The 26840-nt window shown below is 43.8% G+C and overlaps 1 protein-coding gene and 1 long non-coding RNA gene across 2 annotated transcripts in view; one reads left to right on the top strand and one right to left on the bottom strand.

Annotated features, from left to right (window-relative positions):
• The window catches only part of LOC138359152 (uncharacterized), a 62631-nt gene extending 51733 nt beyond the window's left edge, over positions 1–10898 (top strand). Inside the window, exon 3 of the long non-coding RNA XR_011225780.1 lies at positions 10764–10898. This is a non-coding gene — a long non-coding RNA (uncharacterized lncRNA). The remainder of the gene's footprint in view (positions 1–10763) is intronic.
• Positions 10899–11282: 384 nt separating this feature from the next.
• Positions 11283–26108, bottom strand: LOC123773402 (trypsin-1). The gene is made up of 8 exons (XM_045767145.2): positions 25544–26108; positions 22092–22133; positions 20007–20045; positions 19734–19876; positions 18920–19011; positions 17601–17716; positions 16039–16211; positions 11283–15774 (listed from the first exon to the last, which is right to left on the bottom strand). Exons 1-8 carry the CDS (start codon positions 25920–25922, stop codon positions 15616–15618), a joined length of 1143 nt encoding a protein of 380 aa, XP_045623101.1. The 5' UTR covers positions 25923–26108; the 3' UTR covers positions 11283–15615.
• Between the last annotated feature and the right edge of the window lie 732 nt (positions 26109–26840).

Below are 26840 nucleotides of genomic sequence, written 5' to 3'. Positions count from 1 at the left end.
CAGCACACACAGCCTCCCCAGCACACACAGCCTCCCCAGCACACACAGCCTCCCCAGCACACACAGCCTCCCCAGCACACACAGCCTCCCCAGCACACACAGCCTCCCCAGCACACACAGCCTCCCCAGCACACACAGCCTCCCCAGCACACACAGCCTCCCCAGCACACACAGCCTCCCCAGCACACACAGCCTCCCCAGCACACACATATCCTCCCCAGCACACACAGCCTCCCCAGCACACACAGCCTCCCCAGCACACACAGCCTCCCCAGCACACACAGCCTCCCCAGCACACACATATCCTCCCCAGCACACACAGCCTCCCCAGCACACACAGCCTCCCCAGCACACACAGCCTCCCCAGCACACACAGCCTCCCCAGCACACACATATCCTCCCCAGCACACACAGCCTCCCCAGCACACACAGCCTCCCCAGCACACACAGCCTCCCCAGCACACACAGCCTCCCCAGCACACACATATCCTCCCCAGCACACACAGCCTCCCCAGCACACACAGCCTCCCCCAGCACACACAGCCTCCCCAGCACACACAGCCTCCCCAGCACGCATATCCTCCCCAGCACACACACACAGCCTCCCCAGCACACACACACAGCCTCCCCAGCACACACAGCCTCCCCAGCACACACAGATGGCCACTTTAGGGCAGTAGTAGAGGAATATAAAGCAGGAGTGGGTGAGGGGTAGGAGGGTAGAGGTCCCCGGCCTGGTAATGGAGGAGACGGAGAGGAGAGCAGTAGCCGGGCCGGGCAGTTCGTGTTGTGGTAATGGCCAGTAAGCAGCCACGACCCACCTCCTGCCTCACACACCACTACATAACCCCCCACCACCACCCGGCCTCCTGCCCTTCTCCAGTCAGGGAACGAGAGCGCCTGCCACAGCTCTCATGGACCAAGATAAACCACCAAGAAGAGAGTTTGCCCTCAACATTGCCAGAAAGGAAAAAAATCAACGCTGAGTCATTCGGTAATCTTACTGAAAACGGGAAATGGAAAATAGAATTGTGATGTGAACACACCAGAATATTGGGAGAAACACCACAAAAACTTGCCGATGAAAAACGTCCTCTTTGGCAATATCGGAAATGAGAGACATTTCCGTGCCGAATATCGTTTCTTTACTGGCGCCTCTATTGTACGCCCATAAAACGCCCCTGATTGGAAAAGCCTGGCAGCCGAGGGTGTTTCCGTGCAGTCAGGTAGTCATCCAATCGTTTATTTGATTAAAACAAAGGAGCTGAGGAAGATAGGCGCGGCCATAAACATTTTGTTGGGTATTAGTCCGCCCGACCCTCTTATCGTTCTTCTTCTGTTATTTGGCGCACAGATGGTGCGTTCCCATTGGTTCCATCTATTAGTCACGAGAGAGCGCGGTCACAGGGCGAGCACTGATTGGTTCTTTGAGCGGCTAATGAACCAATTACCCAACCTGGAACACTGTATTTTTTCCTTGGCTCCATGAGAAAAGCAAACATTTTCTAAAACGAGGAAGTAATGTAAGTTGGAATAGTTTAACAGTCAAATGCCGTGCAGAGAGGAACAAGAACGTTGCAAGATGATGAATTAGCCTATTACAAGCACAGTAAAGGGCAGTGGCTCAGCGCTAATGGCCCTCACCCATGGAAGGCTCACACACACACACACACTGGCGCCCCCGCCGTGGTAACCAGTCAGACTCGCTACCTGCCCCGCCGCCACGCAGGAAACTGCTGCTCCTGGGAAGATATCACAAAATAGATATTCTTGTGTCGAGTGTTGTAAGGTAATGACCAATTACTTCCATCATCTTAATGGTCGATAGTTTTATCATCTTACCATGATTAATAATAATACTCATCATAATATTAATAACTAAGAATAATAATATTAATAATAATAATAATAATAATAATAATAATAATAATAATATTATTATTATTATTATTATTATTATTAATAATAATAATAATAATAATAATATTATTATTACCCACCACACCACCTGAGGGTGGTGTGGTGGTGGTGTGAGGGTGGTGTGGTGGTGGTGTGAGGGGGAGAGTGAGGGGAGAGTGTGTGGGGAGAGTGAGGGTGGTATGAGGGGAGAGTGAGGGGAGAGTGGTAGTGGTGTGAGGGGGAGAGTGAGGGGAGAGTGAGGGAAGAGTGAGGGGAGTGTGAGGGAAGAGTGAGGGTGGTGTGAGGGGAGAGTGAGGAGAGAGTGAGGGGGGAGTGTGAGGGGAGAGTGAGGGGAGAGTGTGAGGGGAGTGTGAGGAGAGAGTGAGGGGGAGTGTGAGGGTGGTGTGAGGGGAGAGTGAGGGGAGAGTGAGGGAAGAGTGTGAGGGGAGAGTGAGGGTGGTGTGAGGGGAGTGTGAGGGGAGAGTGAGGGGAGTGTGAGGGGAGAGTGAGGGAGAGTGTGAGGGGAGAGTGTGAGGGGAGTGTGAGGGGAGTGTGTGGGAGAGTGTGAGGGGAGTGTGTGGGGGAGTGTGAGGGGAGAGTATGAGGGGAGAGTGGTAGTGGTGTGAGGGGAGAGTGAGGGGGAGTGTGACGGGGTGTGAGGGGAGAGTGAGGGGAGAGTGTGAGGGGAGAGTGTGAGGGGAGTGTGAGGGGAGAGTGTGAGGGGAGAGTGAGGGGGAGTGTGACGGGGTGTGAGGGGAGAGTGTGAGGGGAGAGTGTGAGGGGAGAGTGAGGAAGGCTGTGAGTGGCTAAGTCATCTGAGGTAAAATAGAGATGTAACACCTGGGAGTTACTCGCTTCACCGAGTACATCTCCAGCTCTCAGTGTTGCCTCTTGTGTTGCTGCACTTGTTGTGTTGTTGCTCTGGTGGTGTTGCTGCTCCTGTGTATCTGCTCCTCTGGTTTTGTTCTTGTTGTGTTGTTGCTCTTTTACCATATTGTGTAGAGGCCTTGTGGTCTGCTCTCATGTGTTCCCGCGCTGCTCATGAGCGTTGCATCACCGCGAACATTGACATGTCTCAGGTCGCTCTCTCAGGAGCTCATTCACATAAATTAGGAACAACAGAGGTCCCAGGATAGAGTCTTGTGGGACCCCACTTGTTACATTCCTCCAGCTTGAAACCTTCTCTCTGACTGTGACTCTGCTTTCTGTCCTGCAGATACCTTCCTTACCCAGTTCGGGATTTTTCCCAGTTATGCCAGCCTGGCTCTCCATCTTGTACAACAGTGTTTTCATGGGGAAACAGTGTCAAATGCCTTTTGACAGTCTAGGAACTACAATCTACCCAGCTTTCCTCTTCCTGTCTTAGTAACATTGTCATATAACTCAATCAAGGTCGTCACGCACGACTTTTCATTTTGAAATCTATGCTGATTTTATGTCAGAGAAGCGATGCTCGCAAGATGCTCCACCATTCTCAACCTGATTATCTTCTCCGACACTGTACAAGACAAGGTTCTCAACCACACTAGTCTCTACTGTATTTACTGCCGCCTTTATATCACCTTTTTTGAACATTGGCGCATTACGTTTAACTTTTTTCAGACAGTTGGGAAACTTCCTGTCTCGAGTTTTTTTTTTAATTATAGACAACAGATGACAGCATTTTAGTTTAGACAGAGTACCAAAGAAACTCAATATATTGGCGAAACAACATCATCATCCCGTTTAAGGCGCCTAACAGTGCACAAACAGCAAAGACCTATTAAGGAACATATAGTCTCTATACATAACCAAACCATTACCAGAGATATCCTGACAACACCAGAGTAATTGACATATAACAGCGACAATAAAAGATTGGTCATTGACAAGGCATATACATGACACAAGTCCAGCCATCTATCAACAGTTAACTAATATCAACTTAGACTCTGCTGTCTTGGAGAACACGAGGAAACATACAGTCTATGAGCCCCGGCCATCATGGCAACACAGGAGGTTTGTAAGTTACAGTGTGGGTAATGGTCCATATGTGAGGTGCTTCATCTTCACCTCATCCTCGGCTACATGTCTGCCAGCACCAACCTTGTAACTATCAAACTCTGCTTTTGAAAATGTTAACAAAATATAAGGAAAAGCATCTCTTAGCGCCAGACCATATACAACTGTAAAATGAATTTTGAGAGTTAATTTGTTAACTTCCATCTTAAATGAAGAAAAACGCGAGAAAAATAGAGACGATTTGTGGGAGAATTATTCATATTTCCCTTTCTGTTATATTCAACAATATGAAGGAAGGAAGACTGCTACCCCATAATATACTAACATATATATATATATATATATATATATATATATATATATATATATATATATATATATATATATATATATAATATATAATATATAATATATATATAGGGGGTACCACCTCTGGTGCAATTGCAGGGACCCACATCCTCGAAGAAGAAAACAAAGAGCTTTCAGAGAAGATCTTGTGGATTCTCACTGAACACTTTAATCTTTTCTTCTCCTACCAGAGAGAACCCCTATTATTTTTTGTATGTCTTGTTTTGTTTTATTTTCTTTTATAGCAATGCTACATTTTACAGAGAATACACACACACATATATAACAATATAACAATCAGCGTTCAGAGACCTCGTCCAGCTCCTCGGGGGTCGGGTGCGTACCCAGGATACAGCACGCATTTCCTCTCTGAACAGCGACACTGAGGCGCTGGAACAGGAAACTGGTCGCTCGTGGGTCTCTAGTTTTCCCAATGAGTTCCTCACCCACCTCCTTCAAGAACTTAAGTGCACATTTACCCAAGGCGCCCAGAGTCTCAGAGCCTATCGGCACGAACCTGTAACAACGTTCTAAGTCTCTGTACTTGTTGATTTTCTGGGTCTCCCTGAAGGTGGCTGCCCCACCTCCCTCCGCTGTGCTGTAACTTAGATAGGTGTCAGCCAATGTAGATGCACACGTGTAGTCCCATACGACCTGTTTACCTTCCCTCCACGGCTGCAATGTGACTCCATCTGGGCGTTTTTGGCTGTTGTCAGGTCTGCACAACTGAGGTTCCCTTTGTGCTGGACACCCAGCTGTAGCCAAACTTCTCTTGATGATGTCATTGACTGCTTCATGTCTGGCAATCTTTCCCTGTGTCTTACGACAGATGAGACCATGGCTGCCGTATTGGTCTGCCCGTGCATGGCCGCAAATACACCGGTGTTCGGTGGCAAGGCGCAGAGCAACACCAATACTTAGGGCCCGATGGTCCAGGTGGGTGCCCAAGGCAGAATTAGGGATTGCCAACAGGAAGTCCCCAGCATGGGGCGCATGCACAGCTTGGAGACGCGCTCTGTTCTGAGAAGCTGCCTCCAGCAATACTTTGGCGATGTTCTCCACTATGGGGCTATCCCATTTGGCCTGTTTGCCGTCGTTTGGAAAAGTTGGTCGAGTGTGTGAATTGGTAAGAGTGTCCCACTGACCAGCTCCTTCCACAAATTTGGGATCACGAATCCCAATGGAGTTCCTTAGGTTTTCTGGTAGTATTTCATTCACTAGTTCACGTGTAGCACTGGTCGAGGATAAGAATGCCGGCAATGCTAACTGTGTCGCCTTGCGAATACCTATACCCCCGAGTCTAACTGGGAGCGTTGCTTGGTCCCACTGGTCATCTTGCAGGGAGAGGTTTAACACTTTCATAGTTATTGTCTTTAGGAGTGAGTTGTATTCTGTTAATTTTGGGCTGTCAAAGGAAGTTGGGTTGTTGTTATATATATAATATATATATAATAGATATAATATATATATATATATATATATATATATATATATATATATATAATATATATATATAATATATATATATATGCAATGGTCTATTATTTCTTAAAAAAAAGGCTAAAATAAATTAAAACTTTTGAGAGTCGAAGAAAAATTTGAGAGCTTTTTAGGAGGTACGAGAGCACAAATGTTTATTATTTGATGTCCTCAGTTGGTGTTGGTGAAGGCAAGTGGGGCTTAACTCTGAGCGCTGGAGACGTCGTCGGTACCGCTGTGGGACTGTCAGGGTGGCTTATATTACCCTCTTATCTGTCGCCTCTTAGGCACTACGGGCTCACCATAGCCCGTGCTGTTTGGAACTTTTCATTCCAGGTAGCGAATCTTTGACAACAACATGTCGCCTCTCACATCTAAGATGGTTTACAACCGGGATTTTTAATTGGATAAATATTGTAGGTATTAAGGACTGATGTCCTATATTCATTCATGAGGTTCTGTAGTATTAAAACATACAGATCACTCGTACTTGAAGACGCACTGTCGCTCTCTATCCCATCCCTCTCTCCCCCTGCCTCTGCTTGAAATGATTTTCCTCAACACTGATAAGATTTTCTCCAACATTGGTATGATTTTTGTCGCGCGAGTCGCCATCGCATGTCTCGCGCCAAATTGAGTCTGAATGTTCCAACAATATTTCCACTTGGCGGGAAAATCAACGTCTTTCTGCTTCATCCCGCCCAGTAGGCGTATTCGGCGGGACGCAGACTAGCCATTCTCGACCGTCTGTTCAGGGAGCACAAGGGTGGATGATAGTTGCGGTAGGGGACGAGGAAGAGCCGCGTTGCAATGGAGGGAGTCTGAGAACTGGCATGTGTCTGGAACTCGTGTTTAATCCCCGACTCCAGCGTCCCCGGCACGCTGCCTCCCGCCGCCAGCCAGCCATCGCCTGATTGAATAATTGCCGAGTGAGAGGTGTTTTGATTGATAGTTGGCACTACACTCACTATATTCCTAGCAGTGAGGTAGGAAACATGCTGGTGATATTACTCCCGTGATCATTGCTTCCTTCATATCTTTCATCATAACTTAGATCCATATTTGCGTATTTATAAATCTGTACATATCTTCAAATAAATAACAACTTGACCCATATAAATACACATGTATTAACGACAAGTATTTAAAATTTATGATACTTTTATATACAATGAGTAATGAATGCATGCATTTGTGAAGTCTTTTATGGAGAACACATGTGCATGGGCGGCTTTGTAAATGTTTCCCACCACACACCACTAACCTGCAGTCCAGGTCTCACACACACACACACACACACACACACACACACACACACACACACACACACACACACACACACACACACACACTGATTCACCAGTTGATTGACAGTTGAGAGGCGGGACCAAAGAGCCAGAGCTCAACCTCCGCAAGCACAACTATGTGAGTACAAGGGGGGGGGGACCTCCTTGAATAAGGAAGCTTTTAGATTACTGTATAACATCTTTTTTTTCTACCACAGACGTGGCCACACATTTACAATGCTAACCAGCATATATACATTTTCTTCTGTCCTCCATGGACAGGGTTAGAGAAGTGTTAAACATACAGTTCAAGGGTTTATTGAACACTCAACCACAGAAGGTGATTCGGTGCTTTTAAAATGCTAGGCTAACCTACATACGTAAATACATAGATACACAGATTTACGTATGCCCTACATAAAGTGTTAGATGTGTCTTTTACAGTGTCATTAATGTGCCTTTACAAAGGTGAAATGTAATTCTGATCAGCTTCCATATATACTTTATACTCATACATATACATACACACACACATATACATTCATATATACACACACACATGCATTCACTTACATTTGTCTCATTTACTCTGACAGGGGGAGGTGGCTGATAAAGAAACTAGTGTGCAATTAAGCACTTAATCACTGAAGGTGATGAAGGTGCTTTTACAAGCTCAGGTTATATAGTTACATCATATATATACATTGTATAATTGATATATTACATGGTCAATATAACACCTATGTGAGGCCAGTCTTAGAGTACGTCGCCCCATCCTGGAGCCCCATCCTGGAGCCCCATCCTGGAGCCCCATCCTGGAGCCCCATCCTGGAGCCCCATCGAAAAAACAAAACAAATAAGGCTGGAAAAGGTGCAGAAGTTTGTAAGGAGAGACTTGCCAGACCTGCCAGGGATAAGGTGCGAAGAGTGACTACAGGACCTGATTGATTGATGAAGATTAACCCATCCAAGATGTGGCACGGACATGAATAGCCTGTAATGAAGGACCTAAACCTGACGCCGTTAGAAAGGAGGAAGGAGAGGGGGACATGATACAGACGTATAAAATACTTAGAGGGATTGACAGTGGAAACAGGAAATGTTTACAATGAATACCAATACTGTAGAACTAGGGGGGCACGGATGGAAGCTTGAAACTCAGATGTGTTACAGAGATGTTAGAAAGTTTTCTTTTGTAGTACTAAACAGCATGACCTAAAGGAGCAGGTTGTAGAGGCAAACTCAATTCATACCTTAAAAACAGGTATACTTAGGGAAATATGCCACAAGCCATTGTATTAGACATCCAGCGGCTAGAAAAACTGGTCCAAGAACTAGAGCTGGATTCTGCAGGCACAACTAGGTAAGTACAAATAGGTGAGTACACTGTGGCTAGGCTACCCATATTCTTGGGAGACTGGACTCAAGGTTGCATGAGAAGACACAGGTACAAATATTATCACCAACCAACTATACACACACACATATATGCTGCTTACTAAGCTGACCACACTAGCAAAGACCTCGGTGTCGTAAAGACCGTTCAACTGAAATAACGCTAATCCCCCATGCAATAAATAACGATTTGTACAAAAAAAAAAATGCACATTCAAAATTCAGATAAAAAAATGTATTTTTTTGTCTGCAAATGCATAATTGACTTCGCACAAGTTAATGGTTGGGTCAAGTGTTAAACATGGGTTCGTTGTCGACACACAATCGGGAATCCCGGGTTCGAATCCTGAGCGGGACTGAAATGGTTGGGCACATTTGGGAGGCGGGACCAAAGAGCCAGAGCTTAACCCCCGCAAGCACAACTAGGTGAGTACATTTCCTATCACCTAATGCCTGTGTTTACCTAGCAGTAAATAGGTACCTGGGAATTAATCAGGTGTATCTAGATGTAGTGGACGGAGACAGGGTCACACCTGATGACCGAACCACTCGTCAGAAGGAGAAGAAACTATTATTATTAACATCTTTATTGACAAAATAAATTACAATTTTGCCTAATCTGAGGCTTTCGATGAAGTCTTATTAAAGTGAGGATAATGCTAGTATTCACTGTCACGCAGGACAGAGGGTCATACACAAGACAATAGGTCTAAACTGTAGGCTGAAGCACATATATATCATGGTTACAATCAATGTTTTAATGTATGGACATGTGAAAACAACTTTCTATTGAGCACTGCCACACAAGGGCAGGGATGGGTTCATAACTGATGCAGCTTAGAAGTAATATAAATAAAGAAACGACGACGTTTCGGTCCGTCGTGGCCCATTACCAGGTCAGGTCCGGTCATATCTTCAGCCACGTTACTGTGACTCCTCGCCTGCACACCGACACACACACTACACCATTACATCTTAGACTGAAAATTTGGAGTTATTTAAAGATAAATCTAAACTCACGCTGCATGAAATGATAAGCCATCTTATTACTAATGATCAAATATCTTAAATCCTTTCACTGTACCCGTGTTTCCCTCCTGGTACATGATAACACCAGATTAAGGAACAAGCGGTGTAGTATCAACACTAATAATGATAATAATAATAATAATAATAATAATAATAATAATAATAATAATAATAATAATAATAATAATAATAATAATAATAATAATAAAGATCAGCTTTTCTGTGATCCTGTAGTACCCCGTATCGTAATTGGATATCTAACCAGCTGACATTGTAAGGTGTGCAGGATGGATGTAATTGTTAATGTAATAATCTCCATTGAGGATTGGTAAAATCCTTTTGTGCTCCTGTGACGATTTCAACGCCATCTGTTGAGCGCACCCGACCCCAATTGTTCCCCGGTGAAAAGCTGTGTTGGTTCTGACACCTGTGTAGTTTCCTTCTTACTATTAAATTTTTACTACTCAGAAGTGATATGGGTGGTGCCTTGGTCGACAAGAATTAGTTCAAGGTCTTGCGTTCAGGACTGCCCTAGGGCATTCCTGAACAAATGGTTCAGGATTTTACCAGTCCTCAATGGAGATTGTTACATTAACAATATATATATATATATATATATATATATATATATATATATATATATATATATATATATATATATATATATATATATATATATGTCGTACCTAGTAGCCAGAACGCACTTCTCAGCCTACTATGCAAGGCCCGATTTGCCTAATAAGCCAAGTTTTCCTGAAGTAATATATTTTCTCTAATTTTTTTCTTATGAAATGATAAAGCTACCCATTTCATTATGTATGAGGTAATTTTTTTTTATTAGAGTTAAAATTAACGTAGATATATGACCGAACCTAACCAACCCTACCTAACCTAACCTAACCCATCTTTATAGGTTAGGTTAGGTTAGGTAGCCGAAAAAGTTAGGTTAGGTTAGGTTAGGTAGGTTAGGTAGTCGAAAAACAATTAATTCATGAAAACTTGGCTTATTAGGCAAATTGGGCCTTGCATAATAGGCATAGAAGTGAGTTCTGGCTACTAGGTACGACATATATATATATATATATATTATATATATATATATATATATATATATATATATATATATATATATATATATATATATATATATATATATATATATATATATATATATATATATAATACATATACACAGGCTGCCTGTCCCAGATAAAATGAATTAAAACCCTGAAGGGGAATGACGGACCCCTCTCTCCTATCTTATCAAATCAATTGTTAATAATACCATTTGTACTGCATCGTCTAGTTGTGGTCACCTTGCTACAGAGTTACAGAGTGGACATCGATTTCTGGGAGAAAGTCCACAGTATGATGAGCGGAGTGATCCCAGGTGTCTGGGATCTCCCCCTACGAGCACTGAGTAAGGGAGCCGGACCTACAGTACCGGGAGAGGTGGAGGGTGAGAGGGCACATGATCGAGGTCTTCAAGATGTGCATGGATGACATGGATCAAGAGGGAGTCATGTCATACTGGCAAAGACCTTGAAACTATCAGATCAGGTATAACAATGATCTGAACCCATAACAAGGACTATACGGTGCAGAAGTTTAGAGTCAGAAAGACAATGTACCAGTAGTAGTTAAGCAGCAGGGAAGGTAGAGGGGTGGGACGGGGTGCCGACCAACAACACTGAGGTATAGCTAACTTAAACCAAACATGGGCTTGATAAAAGCATGAGGGAGATTTTTGTTCTACCACAGACGTGGCCACACATTTATAATGCCAACCAGCCAATACACATTTTCTTCTGTCCGCCATGGACCGGGTTAGAGATCTGTTAAACATGTAGTTCAGTGATTTATTGAACAATCAACCCCAGAAAGTGATTGTAGTGCTTTTAAAATACTAATCTAACTCACAAACAATAATACATAGGTACACAGATTTACGTCTATCCTACATATGCAGTGTTCGAGGTGTCTTTTTACATAGTGTCATTAATGTGAGTTTACAAAGGTGAAATTTAATTTAGACCAGCTTCCACATATCCTGTATACACATACAGGATATGTGTATGATATACACATATATATATATATATATATATATATATATATATATATATATATATATATATATATATATATATATATATATATATATATATATATATATATATATGTATGACACACAATACATTTATGTCTCCCTACTTTGACAGCTATAGCTGCTATAGAAATTAGCGCGTTATTAAGCATTAACAACTGAAGGTGATTAAGATGCTTTTACAAGGTCATCACATTGTATTACTGAAGCATTACATAGTCAATCTTGGGTGTCGACATCATGTGTTTTAATACACCATGTTTTAATACACATGGTGTATTAACAACTTTCACAATATATCATCAAGTGTTCTAGTATTCATATAGTATTTACAACCCTATCTCAACCAGGGCGGGGGGTGGGGGGGGGGGGAATCTGTCAATATGGGACATTCTTCAATATAATGTTCAATGAGTGCATGTTTTCTCTTTCACAAAGTTGACACATTGTGTACTCGACATTTGGGTTTTGAGAAAGCTGCCAGATACGTTTATATCCCAGGCGTATTCTGGCCACTATAACATCACATTGCCGGGTTCTTGTTCTATTAGTCCCATATGTGAATGTCTCCTCACGATATCTATCATAATATTTAATGCTACAGCTCTCAGGTTTATGAATTTGTTAGATCAGTAAGATTTTCATTAGATATTTGTTTAAGTATTCTCTTTATCACTGCTAATGAAACACCCATATCAATGTTTACTACTGGTCTACTACAGGCTGTCTACAAGTATGTCAACATTGTCATGCTTTGAGATGCCAACATGTGATGGTATCCAAAGGAATTCAATTTCAAATCTGTTTTCTTTAGCAGCTAAAACATTCATTCGAATATCACTGACTATTTTCTGGGTGTCACTACTATGTGCGTTCAATACCAGGAGTGCATTTTGCGAGTCACAGTATATAAGTCCACTGCCTTTGTCTTTCAACAATTAAAAGTCTTCTGTTTATGTCCCTTAACATGCTAAACATACTCACTCCACACACATTCTCATGTGCTATTTATATGTACAAAACCTTGTTCCTAAATGCTAATCTTGATGTGAAACTTTTCCTGGATAGGTGTAATAGAACCAGTGAGCACCACACCATAAACAAATATCTCTTTGATATCCTCAGAGTCAAACTAAATCTGCACAAACACTCCATGCAAATAAAAGGACCCAGTCTATGGAACTCTCTCCCTAATTAATTAACAAATTTTAAACCTATGCCTTATTCATAAGTAAATCCAAAAAGTAAATCCAAAACTCACAAGTCAAGCCTGGCCTCGGACCGGGCTTGGGGAGTACAAGAACTCCCAGAACCCCATCAACCAGGTACCTAATTTTATCCTCAGTTTCCTACCTTGTGCTTCAAACTTACACTGTATCTTGTATTACCAACTTGCTTAATATTAGTACTTAAGACATATCTTCACCAGTGTAAAATCACCTATCAATTTTTATTGTAGTTATATGTTAATACACAATTTGCTGCAAATGCACCTTTTTTTATCTTACCCGATATGTTAGATTATAAGGACCTGCCCGAAACCCAATGCGTGTTAATGGCTTTGCAAGAATGTAAAAATACCAATCTTATGTAATCTTGCATACCCATTGTGCCTGCTTGTAAATAAATATAATAATAATAATAATAATAATAATAATAATAATAATAATAATAATAATAATGATATAGGATAAAAACTCACACTTATTTGTTGGTATAAATCTTTACATAAAACTCACAAAGTCTTTCGCACCGTCCTGAGTGCTTTGTCAAGGTCTGAGTGTGTGGTTTGGACGAGACTGAATCTCAACGACTTGGTCTTAAATCGACAGCGATTACCCGTTGATATGTAAGTCTGGTCCTAACCACACTCAGACCTTGACAAAGCACTCGGGAGAGTGCGAAAGACTTGGTGTATATTTTTACATAAAATTTACAAATATATAAGTGTTGGTTTATATCCTTTGTTATTATGTCTACAAGAAGACATTACCATTACTTAGTAATAATAATAATATTAATATTAATCTGTTAGATTAAAGACCTGCCCGAAACGCTGCGCGTACTAGTTAGTGGCTTTACAAGATTGTAAATACTATGCTATGTATTCTCACAAACCTAATGTACTTTCTTGTATATAAATAAATAAATAAAAAATATTACCTTTTTGTTTTTTATTTTAGTCAGTCATAGTTACAATAGAGAATTTCTCATTTTCTAAGACTTGAGTTTTTATAGAAAATCGATTCGACAGTTCCTCACCTATCCTCAAAACTGAAAGTGAAAATATTTATAAATATGCTTTGGAACCCTACGGTATATAGGTAGATTCACGGAGAGCAGTGACAATTAGTGACAAAATCGAAGCTATACCCCACCATCATATCCACTATCATATCCACTTAACAAGCGCGTACTTTTTCTCATATTCTCAGACTACTAATTATCAACTTTTATATTTGTTATATTTCCTGAATATTATCACATATGGCAGCATCTTCACAGTCTTTTCTTTTACACATGCCGCAACACACCATGTGTTGCGGCACCACATTTCCTCTCTTTCTCTGATATTCTCGTCAAAGTTAGTCTAGGAAGTCATCATCCTGGACCTATATATATGGATTTCAACAATTGTACTCCATCGTAGGATATAGTTGTGACAGGAAGAGGTAGGCTTCTCTCCCTACCTACTTGGTGCCTGGAGCAGCAAGTAGGGAGGTACCCAGGAGCTGGTCAGCTGGTTGTGGCGGTACAGTCTGGGGTCTGTAATTCGACCTTGGGAAGGGGGGGGGGGTCGTTGATATAAGTCAAACGTGTATAAGCACACACCTGGCTCCCCGTCACCTAACACAGTTAATTATTATTGTATTACAAGCCACCAGTGTTGTGACAGTGATCACAACACAGGCTACAGGCCACCAGTGTTGTGACAGTGATCACAACACAGGCTACAGGCCACCAGTGTTGTGACAGTGATCACAACACAGGCTACAGGCCACCAGTGTTGAGACAGTGATCACAACACAGGCTACAGGCCACCAGTGTTGAGACAGTGATCACAACACAGGCTACAAGCCACCAGTGTTGTGACAGTGATCACAACACAGGCTACAGGCCAGTAGTGTTGAGACAGTGATCACAACACAGGCTACAGGCCACCAGTGTTGTGACAGTGATCACAACACAGGCTACAGGCCAGTAGTGTTGAGACAGTGATCACAACACAGGCTACAGGCCACCAGTGTTGTGACAGTGATCACAACACAGGCTACAGGCCAGTAGTGTTGAGACAGTGATCACAACACAGGCTACAGGCCACCAGTGTTGTGACAGTGATCACAACACAGGCTACAGGCCACCAGTGTTGTGACAGTGATCACAACACAGGCTACAGGCCACCAGTGTTGTGACAGTGATCACAACACAGGCTACAGGGCAGTAGTGTTGAGACAGTGATCACAACACAGGCTACAGGCCACCAGTGTTGAGACAGTGATCACAACACAGGCTACAGGCCACCAGTGTTGTGACAGTGATCACAACACAGGCTACAAGCCAGTGGTGTTGTGACAGTGATCACAACACAGGCTACAAGCCAGTGGTGTTGTGACAGTGATCACAACACAGGCTACAAGCCAGTGGTGTTGTGACAGTGATCACAACACAGGCTACAAGCCAGTGGTGTTGTGACAGTGATCACAACACAGGCTACAAGCCAGTGGTGTTGTGACAGTGATCACAACACAGGCTACAAGCCAGTGGTGTTGTGACAGTGATCACAACACAGGCTACAGGCCACCAGTGTTGTGACAGTGATCACAACACAGGCTACAGGCCACCAGTGTTGTGACAGTGATCACAACACAGGCTACAGGCCACCAGTGTTGAGACAGTGATCACAACACAGGCTACAGGCCACCAGTGTTGAGACAGTGATCACAACACAGGCTACAGGCCACCAGTGTTGAGACAGTGATCACAACACAGGCTACAGGCCACCAGTGTTGAGACAGTGATCACAACACAGGCTATACCCCACCAGTGTTGTGACAGTAATCACAACACAGGCTACAGGCCAGTAGTGTTGAGGATCCATGGGAGGTACTTGGCAACATCCATATAGACGGCCGGCTTGCCGGGGCGGGCACAGCCCTCACGCCAGGACATGACGGCGCTCAGGGTCCTGCCGTCTCTGGTCACACACATCAACGTCCCGCCGTTGTCACCCTGCAAGTGTCACTTCACATTGATTCATCATCAACAAAATATTATATATGACAAAAACAACTATACTCTTATATAACGATATTTAACAGTCTAGTCATAATTTGCCTGAGAGTCACTAGTGGCCTCGACGGGGACAGGAAGCCGGCGACTTTTCAAAGGTCCCACTTGTTTCTGAGGATTCTTTAATACAAATATTTTAAATGTATTTATAATGTTGTGGTATGATAGAGTGTGAAGACAGGTAAGATAGAGGCGGGTACTCACCACACAGGAGCCAGCACCTCCGGGGCCGGCACACACCTCACTGTCTCCGAGGCTTGGGTAGGCTGCATGACAGTCTTGCCGGAGCATGAGGGATACGTCCACGAACATGAGGATCCTGGAGCCCGCTGCTCCTTCCTCACTCACACCCCACCCCGCCTCACGACACTCACCAACTGCAACACCAACACCTCATTTTAAATTTAAATTTTGCCCCGAGGGGCGAGTTTATTGGGCAGCGCCACTCATCTTGTGAGTGGACACACCGCCATAGCAGCATGTACAACACTCCCCAATAGGAAGAAAACCCGCTCATCAACATCATTTGGCAGCGGTTTAACCTCGTCAACATCACACCATATTTCTGCACACACACACAACCTCACATTACCGTAAAGTGAAGCCAAGTTCTCGTATAAGGAATGAAACACAATCGAAAAGTCCCTAGTTCGATTCCCACGGAGGGAGAGACGCTTGGGCAGGTTTTCTTACACCCGATGCCTTTGTTCACTTGCAGTAAATTGATACCTTGGGAGTTAGGCAACTGTTGTGAGCTGCCTTCTGCAGGAATTCAGTCGTTGGCCTAGGGATATGACATTGATAAACCTAACATGCTTCTTGTTTACGATAAGGGGGAACCATACTAATTAGTCTAGATGGGTGTCACAGTACTGTAGGGTGGGTGTGAGGGCCCCAGAGAGTACAGTGTTGGTCACAGTACTGTAGGGTGGGTGTGAGGGCCCCAGAGAGTACAGTGTTGGTCACAGTACTGTAGGGTGGGTGTCAGGGCCCCAGAGAGTACAGTGTTGGTCACAGTACTGTAGGGTGGGAGTGAGGGCCCCAGAGAGTACAGTGTTGGTCACAGTACTATAGGGTGGGTGTGAGGGACCCCGGAGAGTAGTGTTGGTCACAGTACTGTAGGGTGGGTGTGAGGGCCCCAGAGAGTACAAGGTACAGTGTTGGTCACAGTACTGTAGGGTGGGTGTGAGGGCCCCAGAGAGTACAAGGCACAGTGTTGGTCACAGTACTGTAGGGTGGGTGTGAGGGCCCCAGAGACTACAGTGTTGGTCACAGTACTGTAGGGTGGGTGTGAGGGCCCCAGAGAGTACAGTGTTGGTCACAGTACTGTAGGGTGGGTGTGAGGGCCCCAGAGAGTACAAGGTACAGTGTTGGTCACAGTACTGTAGGGTGGGTGTGAGGGCCCCAGAGAGTACAGTGTTGGTCACAGTACTGTAGGGTGGGAGTGAGGGCCCCAGAGAGTACAGTGTTGGTCACAGTACTATAGGGTGGGTGTGAGGGACCCCGGAGAGTAGTGTTGGTCACAGTACTGTAGGGTGGGTGTGAGGGCCCCAGAGACTACAGTGTTGGTCACAGTACTGTAGGGTGGGTGTGAGGGCCCCAGAGAGTACAGTGTTGGTCACAGTACTGTAGGGTGGGTGTGAGGGCCCCAGAGAGTACAAGGTACAGTGTTGGTCACAGTACTGTAGGGTGGGTGTGAGGGCCCCAGAGAGTACAAGGTACAGTGTTGGGACTACAGTCGACCTGTAGTGGTGAAGATAACTTACCTGTGGAAGGTAGGAAGGCCAGCGAGGGGAGGGCGGCCACCTTGACCTGCTCACCGAGGACCAGGGGCTCCACCAGCTGCAGGAGGGCCAAGTCGTTCTTGTAAGGCGTCTCCCAGCTGTACACGAAAACAAAGGAAAACAAAATCCTGGTTAGGCTTAAGTGGAAGCCTAACCGGGGTTTCACACAATTTCCCCATGCATGTTAAGCTTTAGTAAGAGCCTCGGGACCCTTGTGGGTGCAATAGCACTCCGGGTTGCTATTATTTTAACCATGTCGTGGTACAGTTAACTAGAGTGCGTCTAGGAACATTCAATGTATAGGTTCGAACCCTCATCAAGGCTTCTGTGGATTTGTCCTTTGAAACATCACGTTAATGTGATTTCTCTGTGTATTATTATTATTATTATTATTATTATTATTATTATTATTATTTCTACATACTACAGAATGTACATATTACGAATTACGTTGTAAACAGTGGCAAATATTGTTGAGCCCTTATGATAAATATATCACGGAACTTGTAAGTAAAATAAACTATCTTGGTTGTGTTCAAGCGGAGCCGGGCTACTGTACTAGGTGTAGTGGGGTAGTCCAAGAGGAGCCGGGCTACTGTACTAGGTGTAGTGGGGTAGTCCAAGAGGAGCCGGGCTACTCACTAGGTGTAGTGGGGTAGTCCAAGAGGAGCCAGGCTACTCACTAGGTGTAGTGGGGTAGTCCAAGAGGAGCCAGGCTACTCACTAGGTGTAGTGGGGTAGTCCAAGAGGAGCCAGGCTACTCACTAGGTGTAGTGGGGTAGTCCAAGAGGAGCCGGGCTACTGTACTAGGTGTAGTGGGGTAGTTCAAGAGGAGCCGGGCTACTGCACTAGGTGTAGTGGGGTAGTCCAAGAGGAGCCGGGCTACTCACTAGGTGTAGTGGGGTAGTCCAAGAGGAGCCAGGCTACTCACTAGGTGTAGTGGGGTAGTCCAAGAGGAGCCAGGCTACTCACTAGGTGTAGTGGGGTAGTCCAAGAGGAGCCAGGCTACTCACTAGGTGTAGTGGGGTAGTCCAAGAGGAGCCAGGCTACTCACTAGGTGTAGTGGGGTAGTCCAAGAGGAGCCGGGCTACTGTACTAGGTGTAGTGGGGTAGTCCAAGAGGAGCCGGGCTACTCACTAGGTGTAGTGGGGTAGTCCAAGAGGAGCCAGGCTACTCACTAGGTGTAGTGGGGTAGTCCAAGAGGAGCCAGGCTACTCACTAGGTGTAGTGGGGTAGTCCAAGAGGAGCCAGGCTACTCACTAGGTGTAGTGGGGTAGTCCAAGAGGAGCCAGGCTACTCACTAGGTGTAGTGGGGGTGCTTCAGGAGGCGAGTGACAGGGACGCTCTGCTCGGCGCCCTCCTGGTGGGTCATGTCCAGCTCCCCGGCCACCACCTGCCCCAAGCACCACGTACACACAATAAAAAAGGGAATTAGTCAATAGTTACTAACTGTTGATTGACACTTGAGAGGCCGGTGGAAAGAGCAGAGCTCAAGCCCCGCAAGCACAACTAGGTGAATACACACACACACACACACACACACACACACACACACACACACACACACACACACACACACACACACACACACACACACACAGGAAGAAGCCCGTAACAGCTGTTTTATTCCCAGGTACCTATTTACTGCTAGGTGAACAGGGACATCAGTGAAAGAAACTTTGCTCATTTGTTTCCGCCATCGCCGGGGATCGATCTCCGGACCCTAGGATTATGGATCCCGTGCGCTGTCCACTCAGCCACCAGGCCCCAACCCACGCCGACGTCATATAAATGACGTGGGACGTGGATGACTATTTGGTAGCTGTGATGTGCATTGTTAAGTTCTACATCAAAGGTCTTGCATTTCTCCATATTAAAAATCACCTGCCAATCTTCCAGTTAGTTATGGAGCTCATGGAGATCTCTTTGTAAGGCCTCTCCACCTTTGTTGAGTGCTCACTTGCTTCACCACCCCCCCTAGCTCTCTCCCTCACCCCTAGCTCTCTCCCTCACCCCTAGCTCTCTCCCTCACCCCTAGCTCTCTCCCTCACCCCTAGCTCTCTCCCTCACCACTACTCCCTGAGTATGTCATGAGGTGGTGTGGTGGTGCCTCACCTGCAAAGAGGAAGCCTTCTCACCGTCGAGGCAGCTGGCAGCTGTGAGGACCCAGCGCGGGGAGAGGATGGTGCCGCCACACAGGTGGTAGGAGGCGTCGTAGAAGTTGGTCACCTGCACACTCACCAGCCACGGGAACTGTCCTGGAGACACCACGCACCCGCCACCCACCGCCCTCATTCACTAACTGTTCATGTCATGCTTTATTTCATCTGATATATGATTAAGACAACCTGCTACTGTGCCAAGTATACGACACTACGACAACATTACCTGGCTGAGCGACGTTCTTGGCGGGCTTGTGGCGGCTGCCTGGAGGACACGGAGAGAGAGAGGCCGCGCTTAGTTCCTGCTGCTGCTATGATAGGTATGCACACATGTACCTCCATGCCGATTGTAATATATTTAGACAAGCAACTTTATTTATCAGAATTTACCTGACACCCATCGTCTCTCGTGGCTTCGACAGAGGCAGGAAGCCGGTGGCTTGTCAAATGTTCCCCCATTATTTTAGACATGAACGTGTACACACACACACACACACACACACACACACACACACACACACACACACACACACACACACACACACACACACACACACACACACACACACACACACACACACACGTACACAGGCTCCATAAACAACTTCACATTGTTATTATAATTGTTGTAATAAGTTAATAACACCAAGTGAGGAGAAATGTGTGTTATTAAAGTTTGCGAGACCAAACTTCAGCTCCCGGGGCTCGCCATTTCATCTGTCGGTTAACTACTTTGAATACTTGCGACCCTTTTGGTTCTTGTCATGTGGCTTTTAAAGTTATTAGACGGAGGAAGAGTCTAATATTACCCCTTGTAGCTGGTTACACTCTTTCACTGTACTTTCACTGAAGAAATGTTTCCTCACATCCATGTGGCTGATGTTCGGGTCTGAGGGAGTCAAGCGGTGACTGCCGCCGGGGGCGCCTCCTGGCACGGTGGCCCCCTTGTCACTCCACTAATATTAATAATATGTATTTAGGGAAAAGTGCACACATACACAATGTACTCCAACAAGAACAAATTAGGATTTCTAGGTATTACAAGTATATACTATGCCTGAAGCCACTAATACGCACAGGGTTTCCCCATATGTGGGGGGGGAAACTTATAAACTAAGACTTACAACTAGGTGGTTCAGGTGCTGGCCACTTTGTGTCCAGCAGTAGTTGTGTCCTGCTGGTGTCGAGTAGTGTGTGTGTGAGTGTAGTACAATGGGCTACACAACGTCTCCATTAATGAGGTCTCCGTCTGCCGGCATGGAGTTTTCTCAGCCGGCAAATTATGCTAGTGTAGCAACGATAACACTTGAGGCACTGCACATCCGTTTGGACTATCCACTTGGTATCCAACTGTTACGAAATCGTCGTGCTTAAATTCAAGACTGATAGCGCATTTGATGATTACGGGCTATTCATGCCCGTGCCACCTTTTGGGTAGCTTAAGGCTCCTAGTTGTACTCACTTAGTTGTGCTTGCGGGAGTTGAGCTCTGGCTCTTTGGTCCCGCCTCTCAACTGTCAATCAACTGATGTACAGATTCCTGAGCCTACTGGGCTCTATCATATCTACATTTGAAACTGTGTATGGAGTCAGCCTCCACCACATCACTTCCTAGTGCATTCCACCTGTTAACTACTCTGACACTGAAAAAGTTCTTTCTAGCGTCCCTGTGGCTCATTTGGGTACTCAGTCTCCATCTGTGTCCCCTTGTTCGCGTACCACCCGTATTAAAAAGTTTATCCTTATCTACGCTGTCAATTCCTCCGAGAATTTTGTAGGTAGTGATCATGTCTCCCCTTACTCTTCTGTCTTCCAGTGTCGTAAGGTGCATTTCCCGCAGCCTTTCCTCGTAACTCATGCCTCTTAGTTCTGGGACTAGCCTAGTGGCATATCTCTGAACTTTTTCCAGCTTCGTCTTGTGCTTGACAAGGTACGGGCTCCATGTTGGGGCCGCATACTCCAGGATTGGTCTTACATATGTGGTGTACAAGGTTTTGAATGATTCCTTACACAGGTTCCTGAAGGCTGTTCTGATGTTAGCCAGCCTCGCATATGCCGCAGACGTTATTCTTTTTATGTGGGCTTCAGGAGACAGGTTTGTTGTGATATCAACTCCTAGATCTTTCTCTCTGTCCGTTTCATTAAGTACTTCATTTCCCATTCGGTATCCTGTGTCTGGCCTCCTTTTTCCACCGCCTAGTTTCATGACCTTGCATTTAGGTGTGTGTGTGTGTGTGTGTGTGTGTGTGTGTGTGTGTGTGTGTGTGTGTGTGTGTGTGTGTGTGTGTGTGTGTAAACACGCGAATGCTAACCTGTTTCTCCTCGTATAGCAGAGAAGGCCCGGGTCACCTCTCCTTAGAAGGTTGCCGGAGACGGCGGTGCAAGAGACGGGCGGTGGCGGGGCAGGAAATGGGCGGAGGTGTTGAAAAAGAAACTTGCGTCACTTCAGAAAATTTAATAAATTTGTATTCAAATTGCATTAAGATTCATTCATATATTATATATTCATATATATATTATCTATATATATACGTTATATATATATATATAACGTATATATATATATATATATATATATATATATATATATATATATATATATATATATATATATATATATATATATATATATATATATATATATATATATTAGTATATTTTGGTAGCAGTCTTTCCTGTAGACATATATTATTAAATATGACCGAAAAAGTAAGATTAATAATTCTAACACGAATTTTCTCAATCTTTCGTACATTACGCTTCACTGTTGGAGGTAAATCAAAAATCAATTCTCCAAAATTCATTTTTATTTCTAGTCTGACGCGACACGGGCGCGTTTCGTAAAACTTATTACATTTTCAAAGACTTTATTTCACAAATACGCAACTGAATAGAACTTACGTATCTCCGATTTTATATCTACATTTGAGTGAGGTGGAAGGGGTGATGTGGCATTAACACAAGACAGAACAAAATGTGGTATTAATAGGGTATTAATTTCATCAACACAAGACAGAACAATGGTATTAATAGGGTATTAATTTCATCAACACAAGACAGAACACGAAACAATGGATATTGAATAGAAGTGTTTGTAGAAAGCCTATTGGTCCATATTTCTTGATGCTTCTATATTGGAGCGGAGTCTTGAGGTGGGTAGAATATAGTTGTGCAATAATTGGCTGTTGATTGCTGGTGTTGACTTCTTGATGTGTAGTGCCTCGCAAACGTCAAGCCGCCTGCTATCGCTGTATCTATCGATGATTTCTGTGTTGTTTACTAGGATTTCTCTGGCGATGGTTTGGTTGTGGGAAGAGATTATATGTTCCTTAATGGAGCCCTGTTGCTTATGCATCGTTAAACGCCTAGAAAGAGATGTTGTTGTCTTGCCTATATACTGGGTTTTTTGGAGCTTACAGTCCCCAAGTGGGCATTTGAAGGCATAGACGACGTTAGTCTCTTTTAAAGCGTTCTGTTTTGTGTCTGGAGAGTTTCTCATGAGTAGGCTGGCCGTTTTTCTGGTTTTATAGTAGCCTATAAACTATATAGTTTTTTATAAACTATAGTTTTATAGTTTATAAAACTATATAGTATATAGTTTTATAGTATTTTTTTGATAGCCGACAGAGTGTATCGTGATCCAGCCTGTACTCCTCTTGACATACCAGAAAATATTCTGAGGAAACTACTCCAAGCTTCTACTAAAGAGGCACCCTTCTTGAGCCCGGATGGGCACATGTATAAGCAAGTAGATGGGGTCGCCATGGGTTCTCCCCTAGGTGTCCTGTTTGCAAACTTCTACATGGGTACCATCGAGCAAAAAGTCTTAGTCGACATGAACTTGAAACCGGCCATATACTGCAGGTATGTTGACGACATTTTTACACAGGTACCTGATGTCAGACATCTGCAGGAGCTGAAGGAGGCATTTGAGCAGAGTTCCGTGATGCGTTTCACTTTCAGATGGAAAAGGATGGGAAGCTGCCTTTTCTAGATGTAACAGTCATGGAAAAGGGCGGAGGTTTCCACACTGCAGTCTACACTAAGGAAACAAACATAGGAATGTGCCTAAATGCCAACAGCGACTGCCCAGACAGGTACAAGAGGAGTGTTGTTAACGCATATGTCGACCGTGCTCTCAGCCACAGCTCAGAATGGAAGCAAGTCGACGAAGAACTCTGTAGGGTAAGGCAGGTCCTAGTCAATAACGGCTTCTCCAATGGTTTCGTCGAAGACATCATAAGAAGGAAAGTGAAAAGCCATGCAACCTCTGAAGAGACAACTAACACAACACCTATACCCCCTATTAGACTATTTTACAGGAACTTCTTTTCCACAGCTCATAAAACGGAGGAAAGGGTCCTGAAAGATATTGTTAATAGAAACGTTATCCCTACAGACAAAAATCAGAGGATACAACTGACGATTTACTATAAAACCAGAAAAACGGCCAGCCTACTCATGAGAAACTCTCCAGACACAAAACAGAACGCTTTAAAAGAGACTAACGTCGTCTATGCCTTCAAATGCCCACTTGGGGACTGTAAGCTCCAAAAAACCCAGTATATAGGCAAGACAACAACATCTCTTTCTAGGCGTTTAACGATGCATAAGCAACAGGGCTCCATTAAGGAACATATAATCTCTTCCCACAACCAAACCATCGCCAGAGAAATCCTAGTAAACAACACAGAAATCATCGATAGATACAGCGATAGCAGGCGGCTTGACGTTTGCGAGGCACTACACATCAAGAAGTCAACACCAGCAATCAACAGCCAATTATTGCACAACTATATTCTACCCACCTCAAGACTCCGCTCCAATATAGAAGCATCAAGAAATATGGACCAATAGGCTTTCTACAAACACTTCTATTCAATATCCATTGTTTCGTGTTCTGTCTTGTGTTGATGAAATTAATACCCTATTAATACCATTGTTCTGTCTTGTGTTGATGAAATTAATACCCTATTAATACCACATTTTGTTCTGTCTTGTGTTAATGCCACATCACCCCTTCCACCTCACTCAAATGTAGATATAAAATCGGAGATACGTAAGTTCTATTCAGTTGCGTATTTGTGAACTAAAGTCTTTGAAAATGTAATAAGTTTTATGAAACGCGTCCGTGTCGCGTCAGACTAGAAATAAAAATGAATTTTGGAGAATTGATTTTTGATTTACCTCCAACAGTGAAGCGTAATGTACGAAAGATTGAGAAAATTCGTGTTAGAATTATTAATCTTACTTTTTCGGTCATATTTAATAATATATATATATATATATATATATATATATATATATATATATATATATATATATATTTATATATTTAATAATATATATATATATATATATATATATATATATATATATTTATATATATATATATATATATATATATATATATAAATATATATATATATATATATATATATATATATATATATATATATATATATATATATATATATATATATATATATATATATATATATATATATATATATATATATACCAGCAGAAGGAAGCCACAAGGTAGGCAGGTAGAGTGAGTGAAGATTCTAACAATCACCAAGCCTCGCCCTCAGCATGTCGAGGACTATCAAAGACCTCATGAAGCCCCGCTGGTGTAACGTCTCTACTTAAGTCTAATCTCAACTTGATTTGTTTTCCAATTTACAACTCTCCATTATTAACTTCAACTCTTGCATAAGAGATTGGTGAGGATAAAATGAACTAAAGAAGAGAATCAACATACCTAGTGTAGGGGTCCACCTGGAGTGATTGGCAGAGAAAAGGCGGGGACCGAAAAGGCCCAGCACCACCTGGCTGAGCTGGGCGATGGCCAGCTGGTTGGCCATCATGGTCACCTGAAGGTCTTCCTTGTTCGGGAACCTGTTGCCAATCTCCAGCGTATTAGGGTCTTGCTGGGTTCTTGAGGGCCACACCCTGGTAATATTAGACATCTGTGGATGTTGTTCATCATCGTAGCCTGTCGGTGGATGCCCTAACGAATCCTCTGGTGTTTGAGGAAAGTTTAGCGTCAACAGCAGGCTGGGAATGAGGAACTGGTCTTTTAGGATGTGATGACTTAAGAGGTGCTGCTGTAGAAGCAGGGACTGGAGGAGGAGAGCCATGGTTGTGTGCGTGAGAACCGATGCCGAGGGAGTGCCGTGCCGTGGCCTTGGAGTGTGGCGTCGACGCTAGTCATGGAGGGCAGCGGGTGCAGACCAGTACACGAGAACGTATCCCTGATACATGTTCACGGAACACCCCGCCCGGGGATGCCAGACACGTTATGTTGCGTCAACCATACACCACATTTATGACATTTTCTACTATCTGATCAGCCTGAAACTATGCATGTTAGTGGTTTGCACTTCATCACCAATGGGTGTACTCTCAACTCATTGTACTTTATTGTATGTATGTATATGTATGTAATCGTCTATTTGTGCCTGCAGGATGGAGCATTGACTCTTGGACCCCGCCTTTCTAGGGAAACTGCTGTTTATAGCAATGACTCATGTCCTATTTCCCTATCATATCTAGTTTTAATATTATGAATAGTGTTTGCTTCCACAACCTGCTCCTTAAAGTTCATTCCAGTTTCCCACTACTCTCACACTAAAAGAAAACTTCACAACATCACTTCGGCTGGACGGTAGAGCGATGGTCCCGTTCATGCAGGTCGGCGTTCAATCCCCGACCGTCCAAATGGTTGGGCACCATTCCTTTCCCCTGTCCCATCCCAAATCCTTATCCTGATCCCTTCCCAGTGCTAAATAATAGTAATGGCTTGGCGCTTTCCCCTGATAGTTCCTTAGTTCTGTGACTCATTTGAGTTCCCAGCTTCCACCCATGTCCCCTTGTTCTGTCAGTATTCAGTGTTTTGTCTCGTCCGTTTTATTTCGTTTATTTACACTGTCATTCCCCCTAAGTATCTGATATGTTTAATAATAATACTAATAATAATACTAATAATAATATTTTATTTAGAAAAAGTACATAGATGCAGAGTTACAAACATACTGATTGATTTATAGACAGAGCTA

This window comes from Procambarus clarkii, chromosome 89 (assembly GCF_040958095.1).
Source record: "Procambarus clarkii isolate CNS0578487 chromosome 89, FALCON_Pclarkii_2.0, whole genome shotgun sequence".
Lineage (NCBI taxonomy): Eukaryota > Metazoa > Arthropoda > Malacostraca > Decapoda > Cambaridae > Procambarus > Procambarus clarkii.
The sequence above is the reverse complement of the archived record's forward strand: the minus strand, read 5'-3'. Positions and strand labels throughout refer to the sequence as shown.

Excerpts from the sequence above, each read along its gene's own strand:
- LOC123773402 (XM_045767145.2), bottom strand. The coding sequence starts at position 25,922 with ATGGCTCTCCTCCTCCAGTCCCTGCTTCTACAGCAGCACCTCTTAAGT. Across the intron at positions 19,012-19,733 it reads AGAAGGCTTCCTCTTTGCAG|GTGGTGGCCGGGGAGCTGGA; the intron begins GTGAGGCACCAC and ends TGCTTGGGGCAG. Across the intron at positions 15,775-16,038 it reads GAGGTGCTGGCTCCTGTGTG|GGTGACAACGGCGGGACGTT; the intron begins GTGAGTACCCGC and ends TGACACTTGCAG.